The sequence below is a fragment of the Aegilops tauschii genome, chromosome 1, assembly GCF_002575655.3.
Source record: "Aegilops tauschii subsp. strangulata cultivar AL8/78 chromosome 1, Aet v6.0, whole genome shotgun sequence".
NCBI lineage: Eukaryota > Viridiplantae > Streptophyta > Magnoliopsida > Poales > Poaceae > Aegilops > Aegilops tauschii.
In genome coordinates this window covers 542,019-562,676 of record NC_053035.3, presented here as the reverse complement: position 1 = coordinate 562,676, position 20,658 = coordinate 542,019, and the positions used below count along the sequence as shown (strand labels likewise).

General features: G+C 47.7%; 1 protein-coding gene across 1 annotated transcript; it reads left to right on the top strand.

The window, feature by feature from the left end:
- Positions 1 to 3,675: 3,675 nt before the first annotated feature.
- On the top strand, positions 3,676 to 20,222 carry LOC109734561 (disease resistance protein RGA5). Its single transcript, XM_040401475.2, is given in 7 exon segments — positions 3,676 to 3,953; positions 4,082 to 4,275; positions 4,390 to 6,261; positions 13,016 to 17,739; positions 17,741 to 18,436; positions 18,783 to 19,652; positions 19,936 to 20,222. Coding segments are annotated over 4 exon segments (1,758 nt in total). The 5' UTR covers positions 3,676 to 3,953; positions 4,082 to 4,275; positions 4,390 to 6,261; positions 13,016 to 17,644; the 3' UTR covers positions 20,033 to 20,222.
- Positions 20,223 to 20,658: the final 436 nt, after the last annotated feature.

The window sequence follows — 20,658 nt, the reverse complement described above, 5'->3', positions numbered from 1 at the left end:
ATCTCTCTGTCGAAGTTACCAAGGTTTGGATCCCCTGCTCCCATCTCTTTCCTTACCAAATTCTGCACGTTGTATCACACCCATGGTGAGACATGCTGTATGCGATGTCCAAGGAGGCGACATGCAGGATGCTATCAAGTGGTGTGGCATGCAACCCCGAGCAGATGCCTACAACAGTAGGTGCAACAGTAGAGGTGGGGGCTGGAGCTTTTCTTAAGGGATTCCTTCCTGACCAGGTTGACCTCGTCGAGCTCTGTGTGGCCATGCTGTTCTTCTCCCCCGCTCGCCGGATCTAGTCTTGCCACTAGCCACCGCGACTCTGCCATGGGCCGGAGCCTTCGTCGTCCATGTCGCTTGCCCTTTTTTTGTCTACCATTGTCATCACAGTGGTTAATATGTGAAGCATGTACCAAATCCTATTTTCTAGTAGACGGAAGCAAATTTGTATACCGTATGAAGCATGCCATATAATATAGTATGAACCACTCTAATGTTGACCACTAAGCAAATATACCTCCTCTCAAAAAGGAAGAAGCAAATATACAGGTTGTTGGAAACATATTTTGTGAACGAATGAAGCATGGTAGTATCATGAATAGTAACATTGTGCCATTGTCACACTGAAAACATCTCGCCAAGGAAGCAAGTTCTCTAGTCGGACGAAACATAGTATTCATGTGACTAGAAACAAATAAATTGTTACATTAGCGATTAGACACGAGTCTCTGTCAAATCGAAGTTATAATCCAGATTACTCCGCTCATGCCGTCGCTTGTGCACTCCAACCAAAGTGCGTTCATCGCAGGTCGCTCCATTGTGGATAACTTCTTATTGGTGCAGCAATCGATCAAGACTCTCCACCGGCGGCAAGTTCCTGCAATTATGATGAAGATTGACATAGCAAAGGCCTTCGATTCGGTTAACTGGGCTTTTTTGCTGAAGTTGCTCAAGCACCATGGGTTCGGGCCAAAGTGGATTGCTCGCCTGGCCTGCCTTTTGTCTACGGCCAGTTCAAGTGTCCTGATCAATGGTAGTCCCGGCAAGGATTTCTGGCATGCTTGCGGGCTCCGGCAAGGTGATCCGGTGTCTCCTCTTCTCTTCATTATCCTCATGGACACGTTGACTGCCCCGTTTCTTAAAGGGGAGCAGAGTAATCTCTTCAAGCCTTTGTGCCGCTGGGGCATCAAGCACCGCCTCTCCATCTACGCTGACGCTGCCGTTTTGCTCATTAGGCCCGATGTGGTCGAAGCAAAGGCAGCTGTGCAACTTCTGACTGCGTTTGGGCACGCCTCTGGACTTTCTTGCAACATGGCAAAAAGCTCTATCTCGCTGATCCGTTGCAGGCAGGAGGACAACCATCAAGTGGCAGCCATCCTTGCCTGCTCCATCAAGGAATTTCCTCTAACCTATCTGGGGTTGCCTCTGTCCGTTACTCGACTGCCCAAATCTGCCCTCGAACCTCTTATTGACAAAACCGCGGACTACTTACCCACCTGGAAAGCACGCTATCTCCGTCGGGCTGGGAGACTTATCCTAATCAACTCAACGCTCACTGCAGCATCCATCTTCTTAATGCTAGTGCTTGATCTGCCGGCGTGGTTTATCTCTTGCATCGATAAGATCCGACGTGGATTTTTCTGGTGTGGGCATGACGAGGCCAAAGGCGGGAACTGCTTAATCAACTGGAACCTTGTTTGCTCGCCTAAAGTTTATGGTGGACTCGGGATCCACAACCTCAGGTTACTGAATCAGGCCCTGCTTCTCAAATGGCGCTGGTTCGAGAAGGTCGCTGACGAGAAGCCTTGGCAAGGCCTTGACATTCATCTGCCTGCTGAGGTTGACAGCGTCTTCAGTGCTGGATTACATTGCTTGCTTGGGAATGGTAAGAAGATCAGATTCTGGACAGACCCGTGGATAAACGGTGCTAGTTTTCAGCAGCTCGCCCCGTCTCTGCTAAAGTTTGTTCGGCCTATCGCCATGCAACGATCTGTTGCAGACAGTCTGCCAAATGGGGCGTGGATAACTGACCTACGTGGGAACCTTGACATACATGCCATTGCGGACGTCCTAAAAATCTGGCCCCTTATCACTGGACAGAGCTTGTCGGAGCAGCCAGACTCTTTCAGATGGAGGCAAACACCCGATGGATCATATTCAGCAAGTAGCGCCTATCATCTCTTCTTCCTTGGCCGGGAGTTTCTCCCTGGTGCTGCGGAGCTGTGGACTTCATGGGCACCTTTGGAAACAAAACTTTTTTACTGGCTGGCCCTCCACGATCGGCTGTGGACTGCGGATCGCCTTGCAAGACGGCAGCTCGAGCACCCGGATTGCTGCGTGCTTTGTGCACAAGAGGATGAGAACCTGAATCACATGCTGCTCGGTTGTTCCTTTGCCAGGGAAATCCGGTACAACATCCTACTCCCATGGCGTTTGCATCGAAGAACTCCAACCCCAACGGACATTATCAAGGAATGGTGGCAGGCGCTAAGCAATGCGGTTCCCAGTAGAAGCCGTCGCAAGATTAACACCATGATCTGTCTTGTGCTCCGTTTCATCTGGCTAGAGCACAACAGGAGGGTCTTCGACAAGATTGCTCTCATGCGGCATGTGGTAGCTAGCAATATCCAAAGTGAGTTCCAACTATGGATTCAAGCGAAACCAGGTGGGCTGGCGCCCGAGATGCAACGTAGATTGTAATAGCCTAGACTTGTGGACTGCGCTTCCAGCGTTTGTAATTAGTCTGTAAATGTCCTCTCTTTCTTCTTAAATGAAAAAGCGCGCAATGCTCTTGCGTGTGCTTGAAAAAAATCCGTAAGAAAATTTCAGTTTTGTAGGAAGCCCATTTCTCCAGGAGCAAGAAAATATAAAAACATATGCTAAGCAATTTTTTGTCACGTCGGAATACTTTTGAGCTAGAAGCAAATTTGTCATTATATGTTTTTTTGCTGTGCTGGAATTAAAACAAGCTATTTGATCGAAGCAAAGTTCAGCTGCGGTTGAACGAAATTATCTAATCTTCGGAAACAAAAAATTTGATGGCATCAAGTGAACAAAGTTTGTCAGATTATACATAATATCTTGTTCGACGGAAGCAAATTTGAGTGCACTGGAAGAAAATTTATAAGTGCTGGAAATATTTTTGTGAAATTAAATTTCCTAAAAATAATAGAAATAAAATTGGAAAACTAGAGAATAAATAGGGTAACAATCTTATCCTCCCGTGATTTTAGGTTGGTGTTAACAGAAATCAGGGATCCCATGTACTCCCTCCGTCCCAAAATTCTTGTCTTAGATTTGTCCAGATACGGATGTATCTAACACTAAAATGTAACTAGATACATCCGTATTTAGACAAATTAAAGATAAGAATTTTGAGACAGAGGGAGTATATAGGAAGTAATTACTACGGCAGAGGAAACTAGCTAATCAACAACCCAAGTTCCTCTAATCCAAAGGTTGTGGGCAGGTCTGATAGGAGTCTAGCTATCAGTAGTCTGATTGCTAGTGCTTCCCTTTTACAAGGGCGTCGGTGGATAACTATTTTCTTTACCAGAGTTGATAGGGCAGTAAAAGATGTGTGAGAGTGAATGCGAAGCTATGTGAGAGCAGCAGCAATAATGGTGACCGGTGAGGCGACGACCCCAAGTCTTCTTGCAAAGCTACTATACTGCTGTTGCTCGTCAGTCATCATTGATGCCCACTCGGTCTAACCCCTAAACCCCCAGCCGCCTGCCGGCCCGCACCGCCCTTCGCCGGCGACCCCGACCCCTACACGGCGGCTCTGCTCGACGCCGGCTACTCAGGAACGCTCTCTTCTTCCTCGTCGACCATGTAGCTTCTTCCCCCCTCCACAACCTCGCCGCCTCCGCCAGAAAAAAAAATCCCCCGACCGCCGCCCGCGTCGCCGCCGACGAGCCCTTCCGGCGCCTCCTTCTTGCTCGTCAGCCATGTAGGTAAAATCACTTCTTTCCCCAAACAGGTCTCTCTCTCTCTCTCTCTCTCTCTCTCTCTCTCTCTTCTCCGACGGAAGAAAAAAAATATCCCCATTTTTCACCCTGTTTCGATCTTATTTGATTCCCAGGCAACAAGATCTAATGGCGCTAGCTCACCGCCGTCTCGCCACCTAGGAGTAAAATTGCAGCAGCCTCCGGTCCGGTTCAGCCATTATCTTCCACGCCCCAACAAACCCAGCTCCGGAGGGAACCCTGCCGCCCTCCGCCGTACCGGCGACCGGCCGGACGGCGACATCGGCTCTGTTCCTCCGTCCTCAGTAAGGTAACCAAACATCACTTCTTTTCAAAATCCAAACAAACCCTTTTTCTCCCTCATCGCCTCCAGTAAGAGAGAGAATTCCCGATTTCACATCCTACAATTTTCTTTCTTTTGCAGGAAAAAGACCCTTCGCAAACCATGTCTCCGATCATGATAACCGTGCTGGGCTGGTTCGTGTCACCCATCATCCGCTCGCTCCTGCCCAAGATCCTTGTCTGCCTCGGCTTCGATCCATCCAACAAGCTCCTGGAGCTAGAGATCCACATCATCCCGGAGCTAAAGAAGACGTTGCAGGCCGTGGATCAGGAGAGGATGATGCAGAGAGGAAAGAGAATGAAGTCTGATGTGGACGCGCTGGACAAGATGGCCGCCATGCTCAGGCACGCTCTGGAGGACGCGGAAGACATCTTCGACGAGGCACAGGAGAAGATCGTCCTCAGATGTTGCCACCGCCTCTATGGTGCTTTCACCGCCTGCATTGCCCTCTGTAAATGCTGCTGCGTCGGGATTGCACGCGTTGTCCGGACAAAATCAGCTCGGCTACTGCAGTGGGCACGGACAATCTCCTCGTCTCTGGTCCTCCTATGCAGGCCGGAGGAGCTTGTTCTGGTGAATGTCGGTGCTGCGGTGGTCTCAGACGAACCCGTTCGAGTGACTATCGATATTGCGGCCTCTGACGAGACTAATCCGGTGACTACTAGTTCAGAGGCCACCAATGACAATCCTGATTTGGCGACTGCCGGTGCTCAGGCCTCTTGTGATGGGAGCGTTCCGGTGACTACCGGTGCTGAGGCCTCCGACGACAAACCCGATCCGGTGACTACACTCTCAGATTCCTTGTCGAGGCGGTGGCTCTCTTGCTTGTGCAGCTCGTTCGACTTCTTCAAGAACTGCTGTACATCACTATACAGCTGGTTAGTTCATGTGTTTGAGGCTGCCTGCTTTTACAGAGACTGGTCATATCAAGTGGGACCGGGGTTTAGCCGGCACCCTCACCATCGGTGCCTATGACTTCGTTGCGGTTTGGGTCCTTTGAGCCAGCCTCTGCCCCTCCCAGACTTTGGAGTGACCGGTTAGATTCTGATGATGTGTTTGAGCATTCGCTCCCTTTGTTGGAGTTCGAGGGTGCTGGCGGATCCTTGGCTGGATGCTTGGTGAGGGCATCGTCGGCGAGGACTTTGGTTGGCGTTGGGGACGAGGAGCCGGTGGTTGCTTCCATCTCCCTTGCTTCACCTGTGGTCGATGATCCGGACATGACGACTGTGGCTGAGGTGGGGCGTGGGGGAGGGGGCTCGGGGCAGGTGGCCTCGACTTCTCTCTTCCCTGTCCCGACGTCGGCGTCGCCGGTCACGGTGGGATCGGCGGATGCTGGGAGAGGGGGCCCGAGGCAGGCGGCCTCGACTCTTTCTCTTCCGGTCGTGGCGGCGGCGCCCACACCTTCTGTGGCGCTGGGGGAGGGGGGTTTGGGGCAGGTGGCCCTGGCTCCTCCTTCCTCTTCGGCGGTCAGGAGGACCGCGTCTCCCCCGGTCGTGGCAGCGGCGCCCGCGCTTTCAGAGGCGCTGGGGGAGGGGGGTTTGGGGCAGGTGGCCCTGGCTCCTCCTTCCTCTCCAGCGGTCAGGAGGACCGCGTCTCCTGCGACGACGACGCCCCGTTCTACGCCGACGGGTGGGGCGGGAGGAGGGCTTGGGCAGGCGGCCCCCGCCATCCTCTCTCCCAACGTGCCCGTGGCCATGGGTCTCGGTATGGGGCACTTGTCCGAGGGGTTTGGGAGCCCGCAGCCGCCTCCTTCGGTAACCTTGGTTGACCCTTTGCGGGATTCAGCGCGAGGATTTACTAGGGAGGAGGTCGTTGCTTTTGGCGGGATCCCGGACCCGGCCTCGACGGGGCGATGGATGAGTGCTCGCATTCAGGAGCTTCCGGAGGTTGATGACATGCAGCAGAGGTGCGCTATGAGGGCGGCTAAGCTTCATGATGCTGAGATCTCTACTGGTATGTCCGTCCACATATCTAATTCTTTGTTGCATTTTTCTAATGAGGAAATTATAAATAATGCAAACCAATTAGGAGTTTCACTAGGGGCTACTGATAGTGAGATTTCCAATTCGGTGAATGATTTGTTAGATTTGGAGGCAGAGCGTGCCTTAGAGACTATTCGTAATCTCGCCGCGGTTAAACCCATGAATGATAATGAGATTGAGGCGTTAGGGGTCAGAGTGCTCGATAATATGTGTGCGGATCTAGCACCCTCCAATCATGAGTCTGAGGACGATGATATGCCCATAGATAATGCAGTTGTTAGTACCGCTGAGCCCGGTTATGAGGACCGGGAGACGGAACCTAGTAAACCAAAGCGCAAGTGGAAACGGAAAATTTATCCCGATTCTGCAGTTCGTCGGAGTGCTAGGATTCGGACTACTAAAAAATTTCATGATGAGTGATGAAAGGAATCTTTTGGAATAGCAGAGGTCTGAAGGACTTGGCTAAAAGAAGGTTTCTTGCTGAGGCATCTCTGGAGCATCGTTTAGATTTTATTGCTCTATCGGAAACTGGTAGAGATAACTTTGCGCCCCAGTTTCTCTCCTCTCTTGCGGGTGGTGTTGATTTTGATTGGCATTGCCTCCCTCCGCGAGGAAGATCGGGTGGTATCTTGCTGGGTGTGAGATGCGATTCGCTTGAAGTCCGAAGTGTAGTGATGGGCGACTTCGCGGTTAAGTTTTGAGTCAGGTCTAAGGTTGATGGTTTCAACTGGGCTTTGGTGGCGGTTTATGGTGCCGCACAGCCCGAGCTTAAACCGGAGTTTTTGGCAGACCTTGTTCGAATCTGTGGGTCCAAACAGCTTCCAATCTTAGTTGGGGGTGATTTCAATATCATCAGGAGGAGAGAGGAGAAGAATAATGATAACTTTGACGGCAGGTGGTCGTTCATGTTCAATATCATTATTGAAAGCTTGGATCTGAGGGAGATAGAGCTTTCTGGTAGAAAGTTTACCTGGGCTAATTCTATGCCAAACCCGACTTACGAAAAGCTTGATCGAGTGGGAACAGAAGTTCCCTCTTGTTACGGTTCAAGCTCTCTCGCGGGGCATTTCCGATCACACACCCTTGTTCGTGGACTCAGGGGAGCTGAACCATGTGGGAAACAAGAACACCTTTTCATTCGAGATGGCCTGGTTCGAACGCGAAGGGTTCTTGGACCTGATCGCTAGGGAATGGGCGAAGGGTGTAGGAGGTAGGACTGCGGTCGAGCGTTTGCAGAATAAGATTAGGAATTTGAGAAGCTTCTTACGGGGCTGGGCTAAGCACCTTAGTGGGGTGTATAAGATTGAAAAGGACAGACTCCTTTCTCTTATACAGAATCTAGACATTAAGGCCGAATCCACGATTTTGCTACCTGCTGAACTCCAGGTTAAAACTGAGGCAGGAGAAGAGGTTGAAAGAACTTCTCCGCGAAGAAGAATTGAAGTGGGCTTTGCGAGCTAAGGTCCGCAAAGTGGTCCAAGGGGACGCGAATACTCAATTCTTTCATTTGATTGCTAATGATAAGCACAGAAAGAAGAGAATCTTCCAACTTGAACAAGATGAGGGCACTATTTTAGGACAGGATAACCTAAAAACCTATATAATCGAGTATTATAGGCAGCTATTTGGACCTCCGGAGGATAATTGTGTGCCCTCGATGAGTCCAGGACTGAGGATGTGCCCCAACTATCGGCTGCTGATAATGATATTCTGGTTGCCCGTTCTCAGAGAAGGAGGTGTTTGATGCTATTGCACAGTTGAAAAACAATAAGGCTCCCGGACCGGATGGATTCCCGGTCGAGTTCTACAAAAAGTGCTGGCATATTATTAAGGGGGATTTGCTACCTATGTTTCATGATCTGTTCTCTGGACAGCTACAATTATTTCACTTGAATTTTGGAACTATCACATTGCTTCCTAAGAAAACGGATGCTGTGAGAATTGAGCAGTTCAGGCCGATCTGCCTTCTCAATGTTAGTTTTAAAATCTTCACCAAGGTCGGGACTCATGTCATACGAAGACCGGTTTGAGAAGAAACTGAGTTGCTGGAAGGACAAACTCATGTCATACGGAGGCCGATTAATTCTGATAAATTCGGTGCTCACGAGTATGCCTATGTTTCTCTTATCGTTCTTTCAAGTCCCAGTTGGTGTTAGGAAAAGACTGGACTTTTATCGATCGCGCTTCTTTTGGCAGGGTGATGAACTAAAAAGAAAATACCGTCTTGCAAAATGGGATATCATCTGTAGACCGAAAGACCAAGGGGGTCTTGGTATTGAAAATCTTGAAGTCAAGAACAGATGCCTTCTTAGTAAGTGGCTGTGGAAGCTCTCATCTGAGACTGATGCCACATGGGCCCAAATCCTTCACAACAAGTACCTACAGACAAAATCCTTGTCCCAGGTCACAGTCAGGCCGACTGACTCGCCTTTCTGGAAAGGACTGATGAAAGTCAAACAATCCTTGTTTAATAGGACAAAGGTTGTTATTGGCAACGGCGCTAGTACATGCTTCTGGGAGGATACTTGACTCGGCGAGACACCCTTGGCCATTCAATATCCGTCTTTATATCGCACATCTTCTACTCTAGTTGTACATTCAGCTCAGATTATCTGCCTTGCTCCGATAATGCTTAAATCACAAATCAGGTTCTCTCCTTTCGGCAAGCAAAGCAAATAAACTACCGAAACAACTTTGCTGAAACCCATCAAGGCAAAACTCATCAACAGACTTGGGCACGAGCAAAGGGTCCAACTTTGAGATGCCCTGGGCATGGCCCGTTCTTTCACATGCACAAAAGTGTCGAATGGCTTGACTCTCACGCGCCGGCTAGCTAGGTGAGCGTTCCATGTACATGTACACGGGCCAAATTGATGATGAAGATGGTCTGAGTCATGACAGTAGCAGGCAGAGATTGTCCTAGATAGTCGTGTGTGTGTGTGCGCGCGTGCGTGCGTGCGCGCGCGCGTGTGTGTGAGAGAGAGACTGGGAGCATGCATCTAACCTGTACTACGTTAACATTGAACCCCACCCACGTTAACTTATCAACCGCGCTCGCAACACCACGTATTTGACTACATGTAGAGCATCTAAAGCCGGCTTCTTTAAAATCCTCTTCAAACGTTCACAAACACGCTCAATCAATCACCATGATTCAAGGGGAAAAAATGACCCAATTGAACCTCCCATATCATCCATATACGTTTGGACTGTCCGTAAACCTTTTAATTTTGAGGGAGTGTTGTATTTCCTTCCTTACTTTTTACAAACCAGAAAACAATGTGCATTGTGACATACCAGAAGCAATTTTGGGAGACACTTGGAGACTAGAGTCTGTACATGGATGGGAGGGTGTTGGGACCAGACTTAGCATAGCAGTACCACTAGTGTCGGCAGCTGTAGTCTGAAAATGAGATGATGTGATGAGACATGGCCTGTCAGCTTTGCAGCACAAGTGGCGCTGCATGCCTGGCAACGCAAAACCTAACAATGAGACATGCCACATGAAGTTTACCAGCCCTCACATGCATCACATCAACTTTTCTGTTGCTTGTAGGGTCCTTGTGTACCCTTTCCAGTTAAAAAGACGATGCATGTATCTCAATCATCGGAACTAGTATTTCCGTTTGTTTTAACTGCGTGTCAGCTAATTAAAATTGTACACATATAATCCTAAGAGCTGAGAGGTGTGTAAGTACAACTTGCATTAGGGCATCTCCAAAGCTGAGTCCATAGACATGGGACAGGTCCGCGGCCATGAATATGAAAGCCGGCCATCCAACACTTCTGCATACATTTCAAACAATATTGTTAACTAAATCGGATGAAATTCATCAAACACGGTTGATTTCATCAAAGTTTGGATAAAAATAGCACAAAACATCTATATATATGATGCAAATAAATCTAGCTAGTACGATAATACTTCAAATTCAAAGAGAAATAGTTCAAATTCAAATAGATTAATCGGATGTTCAACAAGTTTTTTCATGAATGATCATGTCGTCATACACATTCTGCCCCTTGAGCTTCATCTAACAGTGTACGTGTGTAAATGGTTTGCCCTGTAGCCCGTGGTACATCACGGGCACGTACAGGCTACACAAGGTGTAAATCAATGATGAGTGAATGAATGAATCAGTCAAGAAGTTGAGCAAGAAGAAGCAAAACTTACGATCTCTCCATCTACCACGCATAATGGCCACCTTGCCTCCAGCATATCAACCATCACACAAAACTTGGCGATGGTGGTCTGGATGATGTACAGTCGATACACTAACGACTTCACATTGCGTTCATGGATGATGTGCATGTCGTACGCAATGTGCTTTCGCTTGTGAAACGAATTATGCATGCGCTGCCAGAAGAGCCACCTTCTGCTCTTGCCACGAAATCCACGGATGTGGCCAACTACGCATCGCACAACAACTCATCCACCATGCTTGAGTACCCCGCCATCCTTCATACTCTAAAAAATGACAGTCAAGGCAGAAGTTGGGTAGACCAACCACGCAGAGCGGCCGTGGCAAACTCATATAGAGATATGTCGTCATGCTACTGCAAAGAATACAAAATTTGTGTCTTTTAATTGTCCGTTCTATTTTACAAATGAGTTTGCTAATTACTATTGAGCCCCCGCTCCTGACCCCCGCTTCGCCCCCCACTCGGGCGACACAGGTGATGCTCCAACCCTAGCCACCGCCGGGGCCGATCCCCCTCCTTCCCTTCCTCCCGCCGCCGCCGGAGGACACCGCCGGCCTGCGCCCGATGGCTGACGGCGGTGGCGGGGGTTCTCCTCGCTCTCGTGTGTTAGGGGTGGTGCGGGCCCCCTATGCGCATGGAGGTGCGGCCGATCCAGCGAAGTGGCGGCGACGGCTGCAGCAACGGCGGCGGCGGATGCCGATCTAGCGAAGCGGCGACGGTGGCGGAGCCCACTCCTGCCTCGCGGCGGGCAATCTATGCTGCGGCGGCGCGTCATCTGGCTTTGGACCGACAGCGGCGTCGAGGTCTTGGTGGCTGCTGTCAGGACCGGTTTTCAAATAAAACATTTATTGAGAAACCGACCCTTATTTCGGACCAGCATAGAAGAATCCTTCTCACTGGTAGACAAATCCTTGATACAGAAATTCAGAAGCACTAATCTTACACAGGGTTGAGCTAAGGCTGCTCAACAATTTATTACAAGCACGCCGATATAATACATAAAGGCGGATATGACACAAGGGTTATGGTGGCATTACTACTGACTCGTAATAAAAGTGGTGGTGGATATGTCACAGTGGGGTGGGTGACATGACTCCTAAATCTTACAACTCATCGAGCGCCGGAGTGGGGCTCGATGACTTTTATTCTGGGTAGCGGAAGCGTATATAATACAAGCGACCAAATCCGGGATCGCACGGGACTGACTGGGACTCCTCTAGGCGTCGGACTCGCTATCGAACTCTTCATCCATGAGATCGCCTTCGTCAACATCTGGCCAAATCAACAAGCCAGGTGAGTACATTGAATGTACTCTTAAGACAGTTTGGACATAAGATATAACAAATGCAAACATGATGCACATGAACAGATTAGTAATGCGCACTCAGATAATAAAATTGCACTGCATGTAAAATAAAAAGGAAGTCAGGCGGTAGTCCTCCCGAAATCCCATAAAAATAACTGAAGACCGATCGGGTGTCTGAAGCGACGCCTCGAAAGGTAAAAGAAAATAAATTAACAATGCCGCAGTCGGGCGTCAGGGCGACGCCACATAAAGGGCTTATATTGGACTATAATCGAAAGTGCGTGCCACAGTCGGACGTCTGAGCGACATCACATAAAGGGCTTATATCAAAGTAAATAGCAAGAGTGCCACAGTCGGACGTCTGAGCGACATCACATAAAGGGCTTATATCAAAAATAAACAACAAGAGTGCCACAGTCGGACGTCTGGGCGACATCACATAAAGGGCTTATATCAAAAATAAATAACAAGAGTGCCACAGTCGGACGTCTGAGCGACATCACATAAAGGGCTTATATCAAAAGTAAATAACAAGAGTGCCACAGTCAGACGTCTAAGCGACATCACATAAAGGGCTTATATTTCATTATTCGAGTTCAAGTAGCTCATGCAATTAAATCATCTCAAAGAAATACTCATGTACGTAATAATAAACTGGTTAGTCCATCCACAGGAATAACATTCAACCAGGTTTACCACTCATGTTTGTTCACCGGGGATTTTCACTGAGACTGGCACAGAGACTGACGCTGAGACGAACGTTGAGACTGATAATGATACTGACATGGATAAGCTGACCAAGATCCTTGACCATGGACATGGTTACTCGGATGGGTTTTTGACTCTGCAGAGTTTGTACTATTTAACCACAGCCAACGGATTTCAGTAGTCACGAAGGACTAGTTCCGTTTACGGTATTTTAAGAGAAACACATCCAACCAGTACACACCCATTCCATATTCCGCTGCCAGGAATCACCCTAGGCAACGTTCAAGAAAAAACCTTAAGACGGGGAGGCTACAACCTCGCGTAGCATGGGATCAAATTTATACCGCGCGCTCTAAGGGGTGCCCCCCTCGGTCCCAACCGGAAACACCCATGCCCCCTGACCGGATGATAGGCTTTAATCCAGGGCCATGGTACCCTCATCTCGGCCCCTCTCTTTGGTGTGTACGAGGAAAGAGGCTTGCAACTTACTAAACCGTATTCTTTGCAGAAAACATGTGGTAGCACAAAAAGGAAACGGACGGTAACGTGGTTTTGATCCACGTTAACACTGGAGTTTAACGGTCGACATAAGACTGGTATGCTTCAACAATACCATCTTACCACCTTTCATGTCACCACATGATTATGTTACCTCTCACCAAAAGATCACATCAAGTTTCGAAGCATACTAGTAGTTGCCTTGTATGCAACATAACATCCACTGATGCTCACATAAATATGCCATGAACTAACTATTCAAGCAAACATGCAAAACACTCATCATATCAAAGGTTCAAACATGCTTGCCTGGTTCGGAGTAGTCGGAGTCTAGCTCGGCGAAGTTCGCGGCTCCGTCACCTCCTCCGGTATCTACGTTATAAAAGAACGCGAACTAACGTGAATACCAAGTGTGCATAACAGTTGTCCAAATATTTTTCAAATAAATACTATAAAAAACTAGACAAAAAAATAAAACTGACAGAAAAAGAATCAACTAAAAAGCATCTTTTGTTTAAAAGATATAAAGGTTTTAGTCCAAGGACTAATCTGTGATGAAACAGAAAAGAACCAGGGGCCAGTTTGAAAAAGCAGAAAACGTTTCAGCTAGAAATACGCCAGCCCCGAAGGAAAACGCACTTTGCCCGAAGGCGTCTTCAGAAAACGTTTCAAACAGAAAGAGGAGAGGCTGACGGGGGGTCCCACCCGTCGGGTTTAAACTCTGAAACAGAGCTCGCCGGCGCCGAGGCTCGCGGTGGTCGCCGGCGTTGATCCACGGCGAGGCAGGGGGATCGGAGGGTACCTACGGGTTCACGGTGTCCTTCCGCGTCGGTGGGTGGTGGACTTGGCCGTCGGCGAGCACCACGTCGACGGTGGCCTTCACTCCGGCGGACGGCCGTTCGGGCAAGGATGAATCTCTCCGACAGGAGCTGCAACCTTCAAATTAGGGCGCGGGTTAGAAGAGTGGATGCACTAGGATGGTACTGGCATGGTTTGAGAGGCGGGGGTGCACGCACTTGAGCGAATCTTGCCGGAGCCCGAAGCGGATCGAGGCGGCCGGAGTCAGGGAAGAAGACCTCCCCGAGGTCTTCCCAGTGGCTGGGCGTGGTTCTGGTGAGGTGGAGAGATGGTGCGTGTTCGAGATCGAGCTCGGGGTCTCCTTTTATAGCCACTCCGAGGCGGTTGCCGTGAGCGTGATTTCTCCGGTGAGGATTACGGCGAGGTAGAGGTCAGACGAGAGGTTTAGGGGGCTGGGCAGCAGCGGATTGGTTCACTGACTCCGTTTCTCAGCTAATCACGGTCGGACTTGGGCGATACTCCAGCCCTCGACGGAACGGCCTCACGGGCTCGTCGGCGTCAGTGGGCGTGCTCTGCACCACTCAGGCCACGACGACGGTTCTGCAGCGCGTCCAGAGGAGAGGATGGCCACGCGGAGTCTCCTGGTGGTGTGGGCGGTGCTGGACGGCGCCGTCCCTCGCTGCGCCTCTCTGGCAGCCGCAGCGGGTGCTGCTGCCGCCGCTCACGGGGACGGTGTTCCTCCTGCCAGCTTACCGCCGATGTACGCGCCCGTCCAGGCGACCGTGCGGTGCGGTGGACAAGAAGAAGAAGCAGGAAGCAAGAGGCCAGCGCGGGTACTCGCGAGATGGACGCCGGTTTCTGAAGAAAACGACACTTGTGACTGAACTGAACACTGCACTTTCTGAATTTGCATAGAAACAATGCATGCCACCTGTTCGATGAAATGATTCTGGCATGTGGAAAATTTTTCTGGAGCTGATCTTTGGTGGAGAGGTCTCTTGATGCATCTGGAGGCCTCATGATTTTTCTCAGAATTTTTGGAGAAGAAAAATAATGAATTTCACCGAAAATGACAAATCTGGTCCAAACTTGCAGCAAGCAAATTTTGAAAATTTTGAACTGTGGACCAGTGGATCTTCATGGATCTTGGTTGAGGGTTTGAAGGACTAGCCAGAGAAACTTGTTTGGAATCAAAACTCAAAGGAATTCTAGTGGTTCCTTTGTAAATCACTAAGGGCCAAAATAAGAGACAGAAAAGATTTTTGATTAAAAATAATTAGAAATAAATTCAAGGGGGAGTTAAACTTGCTGGATATGAAGCTTGACTTGACACAAAGTGGGAAGATGACTTTTGGGGGGATTTCAACTTAGGTCATGGCAGGAGGAAATTTTTGAAAGGGGAAGGATCAATCCATAAGTCCTAGGGTTAATTTTAAAAGAAAAGATTTCAAAAACCTTCCCAAAGAAAGTTGTTGTGTTGAGTCAACACAAAAATGAAAAACCCTCAAGACCAAAGTAAAAGCTGAGAGAGAAACATAAGATACTTGTCTTAAAGGTTTTGAGAAGGAGAGGTTTTTAAAACAAAAATTTAAATAACCTCCTTCTCATGAAAAAGGAAATTCATAAAAACCAAATAAAATTTTTTGGGGTGTCACAGCTGCTTGGCGGCACCTCTGGTCAGATCTAATCTGGCCGGTGTAGCCAGCAGTGGTGGTCATCTTCTCCGTCAGAGGTGGCCGGCTAGAGGCTGGGTGGTTGGATCTTGAGATCCGTCATCTAGTCCCGGCTGCGAGTTGGGGAGATAGAGTTGTCGGTGAAAACCGAGCCGGCGGCAAGCGATGGCGGCATTCTGTGTCGTTACTTTGATGAAGGCATCGTCGTGTAATTATTGTCGACCCACTCGTACTGCTCCGGGGGAAACCCTAGGATCTGGTTTTCCAGATCGGATGATGGCGGCACGGTGTTGTTGTTTCTCTCGTGGGAGCATCGTTTGTGGAGCAGCGCTGGGAGTCAGAGGTAGGAGGTGGAGCGGCTTCGTCTTGCACGGAGCTTCGGTGGAGATGTCAAGTTATGCCTGGTCGACAGGTGCTACGCTTTGTCATTCCTGGTCAGCAGGTGCTACGCACGACAGATCTTCTAGAGACTTCAAGCTGTGTCGGCTGGTGGTACTTGGTGGCATGGTGTTGAGGTGTACCAGCGGCAACCGCGACGTGCTCAGCAGTTCGCGCGCAGGGAGGTGGTGGTGTTGGGCGCCGTGGTGGCGTCAACGGCAGCTAGACCGGGCAAGGATGATGCGTCAGTACAACTCTGAAGTTGGAGTGGTGGCAGTTGGCTACGGCGGCCTCTGAGAGCGCGCCAGACTGATGTGTGCCCATACCCGCAAGTGGCTTGGTTGGGGCCACAGGTCTTAGATGTTAGGCTTGGCTGCGAGGTCTATGGTAGTAGGCTCAGACTATCAGCATCCCTTCATCAATTGGATAGGAGTAGCGACAGATGTTGCCTAGATGGTTGATTTAGACTTGCTGCTGTATCTCTTTGTAAGGTCTTGTATGAATAATTAATAAAGTGGCTGCATGCATCGTCCAGATGCAGAAGCTGGGGTCTTCCTCCTTTTCTAAAAAATAAAGAAAAAAAGTAAAGAAAATTTATAATGAATTTTTTCTTATTTTATTATTTATATAAAATGTACAATAAATGGCCTCATCCACACAAAAAATGATGTTAGTGCAAATATACCGTATGATGCCGTACATTAACTCAGTTTTTTTAAATTTAATTTTATTGAATCCTTTTTTTTTCTAGAAATTAGTGTGAACTACAAAAGTGCCTCATGATTAGCTTGATTGATGAATTTGAAATTTCATTACACCAATATATACGTTAATTGATCTTATATCACAGTGTAATTCATATCATGTACTCACTCTGTATCAACTTTGTACTAACTCTAGTACAAGGTCGTAGTAAGGTTAAGACACTTATTTTGGGACGAAGGGAGTATTAAATAATTTAGTATAGTTTAATTTTATGATATTTCCTTTAGTGTTAACTCGCCAAGCTTACTTATTTGACCTAATTGTTTAATTCATATCATATACACACACCGAACCATGAAGAAAAATCGCTGCATCATCAAGTTACACCAGGACGTGAAGAAGAATCACTGCATAATAAAAAACACTGCTTTACATGACCGTCCAGAGAGCACGGGCCGCTCCAAATCTCATCTCCTTGGCGCCTCTAACAAAGCATGGGATGCCATGCCAGCATTCTCTTCTAGGGTCACTGCAGAAAACAGCAGCTGGGCTCACTGCAGCAAGACAGCAATCATGCAATTAGTGGAGGGGTCACTCACGCACATGGACGGACTGCTGCATACCACCATCCATCTGTAGCACCTCATTTTCTCCAGCTCTATCATTAGAAGCAGCTCTACCATGGCGATGTGTAAAAACTAAAAACAGAGCTTTACATGACCGTCCAGAGAGCACGGGCCGCTCCAAATCTTACCTCCTTGGCACCTCTAACAAAGCATCGGATGCCAGACATCGTGGGCTCGACACTGCAAGACATCGTGAGGTCACTGCAGCAACACATCTATTATGCAATTTAAGGTGGAGGGGTCACTCGCCCACTCACGCACATCACATGGACTGCTGCACCATCCATCTGTAGCAGTAGCACCGCCAACTCTTATCAATCAACCCAGCGTCTCCTCTGTGTCTCCAGCTCTATCAATCAACCCATCGTCTACTCCGTTTCTCCACCACTGTCATTAGCTGCAGCACCACCAACTCCTCCGCCACAGCAAGAAAACACACCCCTCCTCCTCATCCAAGCCATGGAGGCCACCATGATCCCCTTAATCAAGAAGCTCGGTAGCCTACTAGTGGATGAGTACAACCTGGAGAAACGCGTGACGAAAGGCGTCAAGTCTCTTGGAGATGATGCACGCCGTTCTACGCAAGATCGGGGCCAAGCCGCCGGAGCAGTTCGACGAGCAGGTCCTCATCTGGGCCGGCAAAGTGAGGGACCTCTCCTACCATATGGAGGACGCCATCGACGCTTTCATCGTGCGTGTGGAGACCAACATGAAGAACAGAGTCAAGAAGTTCCTGAGAAAGGCCACCAAACTATTTTCTAAGGGCAAGGCTCTTCATCAGATCTCTGATGACATTGAAGAAGCTCAGCGGCTCGCCAAGGAGTTGGGCGACCTGCGCCAAAGGTATATGATTGACGCGCAAGCCAAAGGTACCGGTGATGCCATTGACCCTCGCTTGAAGGCGGTGTACAAAGATGTCACGGAGCTCATTGGGATAGATCACATAAGAGATGAGCTGATCAAGAAGCTGTGTGACGGCAATGAGAGGTCCAAGGACCAATTAAGGACCATGTCTATTGTTGGATTTGGCGGACTGGGCAAGACAACTCTGGCCAAAGCAATGTATGACAAGATCAAAGTGCAGTTTGATAGTGTAGCTTTTGTTTCTGTTTCTCGGAATCCTGACATTACCAAGATTTTCAAGAAGATCTTACATGAACTTGACAAGAGCAAGTATGCAACCATCAACGGAGCTGCTAGGGACAATGAACAACTCATCGATGAACTGAGGATGTTTCTTCAGGACAAGAGGTACGTATGTAGCAGAAAATGATTATCATTATTCTTTCCATGAGAGCATGTTGTGCTAGTTAGTGAACATTTAGTCCCAACTAAGTTTTATTTTGGTTTTGTTAAATGGCGCTGATATTAGGCCTTACTTTTTTGTTAAATGACGCTGTTATTAGGCCTTACTTTTGTGTTTTATATGCATCTTCAAATTATGCAGCATATATGTTTCTAAGCGATTAATCTTTTTTCTAAATTTCTAGAGCTGGCAATACCGTCTCTTAGTTAATTAGATGCTGACTTCTGGGAAAAATATTTATAGACCTAGTTATGTTGGTTGATTTGCAAACTAACGCACTAAAATATACAGGTACCTCATTGTAATCGATGACATATGGGATGAAAAAGCATGGGAACTTATTAAGTGTGCTTTCTCAGACAACTGCCTTGGTAGTCAAGTAATGACTACCACCCGCATAGGCAGTATCTCTAAAGCATGTTGCTCTTCTGGTGATGATATAATATATCAGATGAAACCTCTTACTGATGATGACTCCAAAAGACTCTTCTACAAAAGAATATTTCCTCAAGGAAGTGTGTGTCCGGCTGAATTGGAGCTAGTATCTAGAGAAATCTTTAAAAAATGTGGTGGAGTACCACTAGCCATCATTAGTATTGCAAGTATTTTAGATAGTAATAGTCAAGACCAACAGATGAAGCCAAAATATCATTGGGACAACATACTTGGCTATATTGGTCGTGGACTTGCAGGAGGTGGAGGTGCAAAGGACATGCAGAGAATATTGGCCTTTAGTTATTACGATTTACCTTCTCATTTGAAGACTTGTTTATTATATCTCAGTATATTTCCAGAGGATTTTGAGATAAGGAGAGACCGTCTGATATGGATGTGGATAGCCGAAGGCTTTCTGCAACGTGGAGAAGAAGAAACTGGACTATTTGAGCTTGGAGTGAGTTACTTCAATGAGCTTGCAAATAGAAGCTTGATTCAACCAGTAGATGTTGATGCTACCGGCAAGGCTAAAGCTTGTCGTGTGCATGATATGGTGCTTGATATGTTATGTTCCATGTCTAGTGAACAAAACTTTGCTACAATATTAGATGGTACACAGCAAAGCAAATCTATTTCACACAGCAAGAGTCGCAGATTATCTTTTCAAAATAGCATGTCAGAGCCCACCACCAATCTGATCGATGCCACAAGTATGCCACAAGTGAGGTCTGCTGTTCTTAGTTTTGTCTATATTAGTATCATGCAATCTTCTCTCTTCTCTGTGTTGTGTGTTCTGTAGCCCTCTTCAGTTAATGCTTCCGAACTTGCACAGATAAGTTGGTCTGCTTCTGAATTTGTTGAGTTGGGTTCTTCGTTACTCTTGTAATTTGGCACCATTGGATTTCTCATTCTCTTGTTCCACTCCAATGCTCCACGTGCAACAGATGGCGAATTCAAGTTGGGCCAACTGCTTCTGCTCCCTGAACTAGTTAGTGCCTTGCAAATGCAGTTGCAATTTCACTGGACAAGAACGTCGTGTCCAGCAGCAGCACCAGGAGAATTCAGGAACACTGCTTTTGTCTCATCAAGATGTAGTTTTATTGTGATGTTAGTGCCTTCTGGTGTTAATTATGGGACTGCTGGTGTAGTTTTTATGTGATGCACAGGCCTCCCTCCTCTGTGGTTGATTGTTTTAGATGTTGAGATGGGAAGGAAGGGATTTAATCCCATCCCATCCCATCCCAATTCCCAAATTTTCAGGCCTCGGACATGGGTATTTTATAAATTTTCTGAACATTTATTGAAATTTCAAATTTTATAAATATTTTCCAAAATTTAGAAAGTGTTATTAATAGGAAAACAGCTGAAATAAAAATAAAAGCAACCAAAAAAAATACTATGAAAAAACTGTCAGGCAGTAGGAACGCAGGTGGCCTCGCTAGTCAGTTTGCAAAAGGGTTCAGTTCAGTCCTCGCTAGTCAGTTTCGGTCGGCCGTGCGAATGATCTTTTCACCGCGCCGAATTCCAAATGGCTTTTGCTGGCAGATAAGTAAGAGAGCACTAATTAAATCACAGTCATCGATAAAATTCAACGCTATTGCCAACATTTATTTATAATATTACAGATCAGAAACAGTACATTGCATGGACCGAGATAACTGAATCCGTTGATACAATCAAAAGTTTGCTACATTTTTCCTTCAGTTTGCGCATATGTTCAAATTCAACTCCC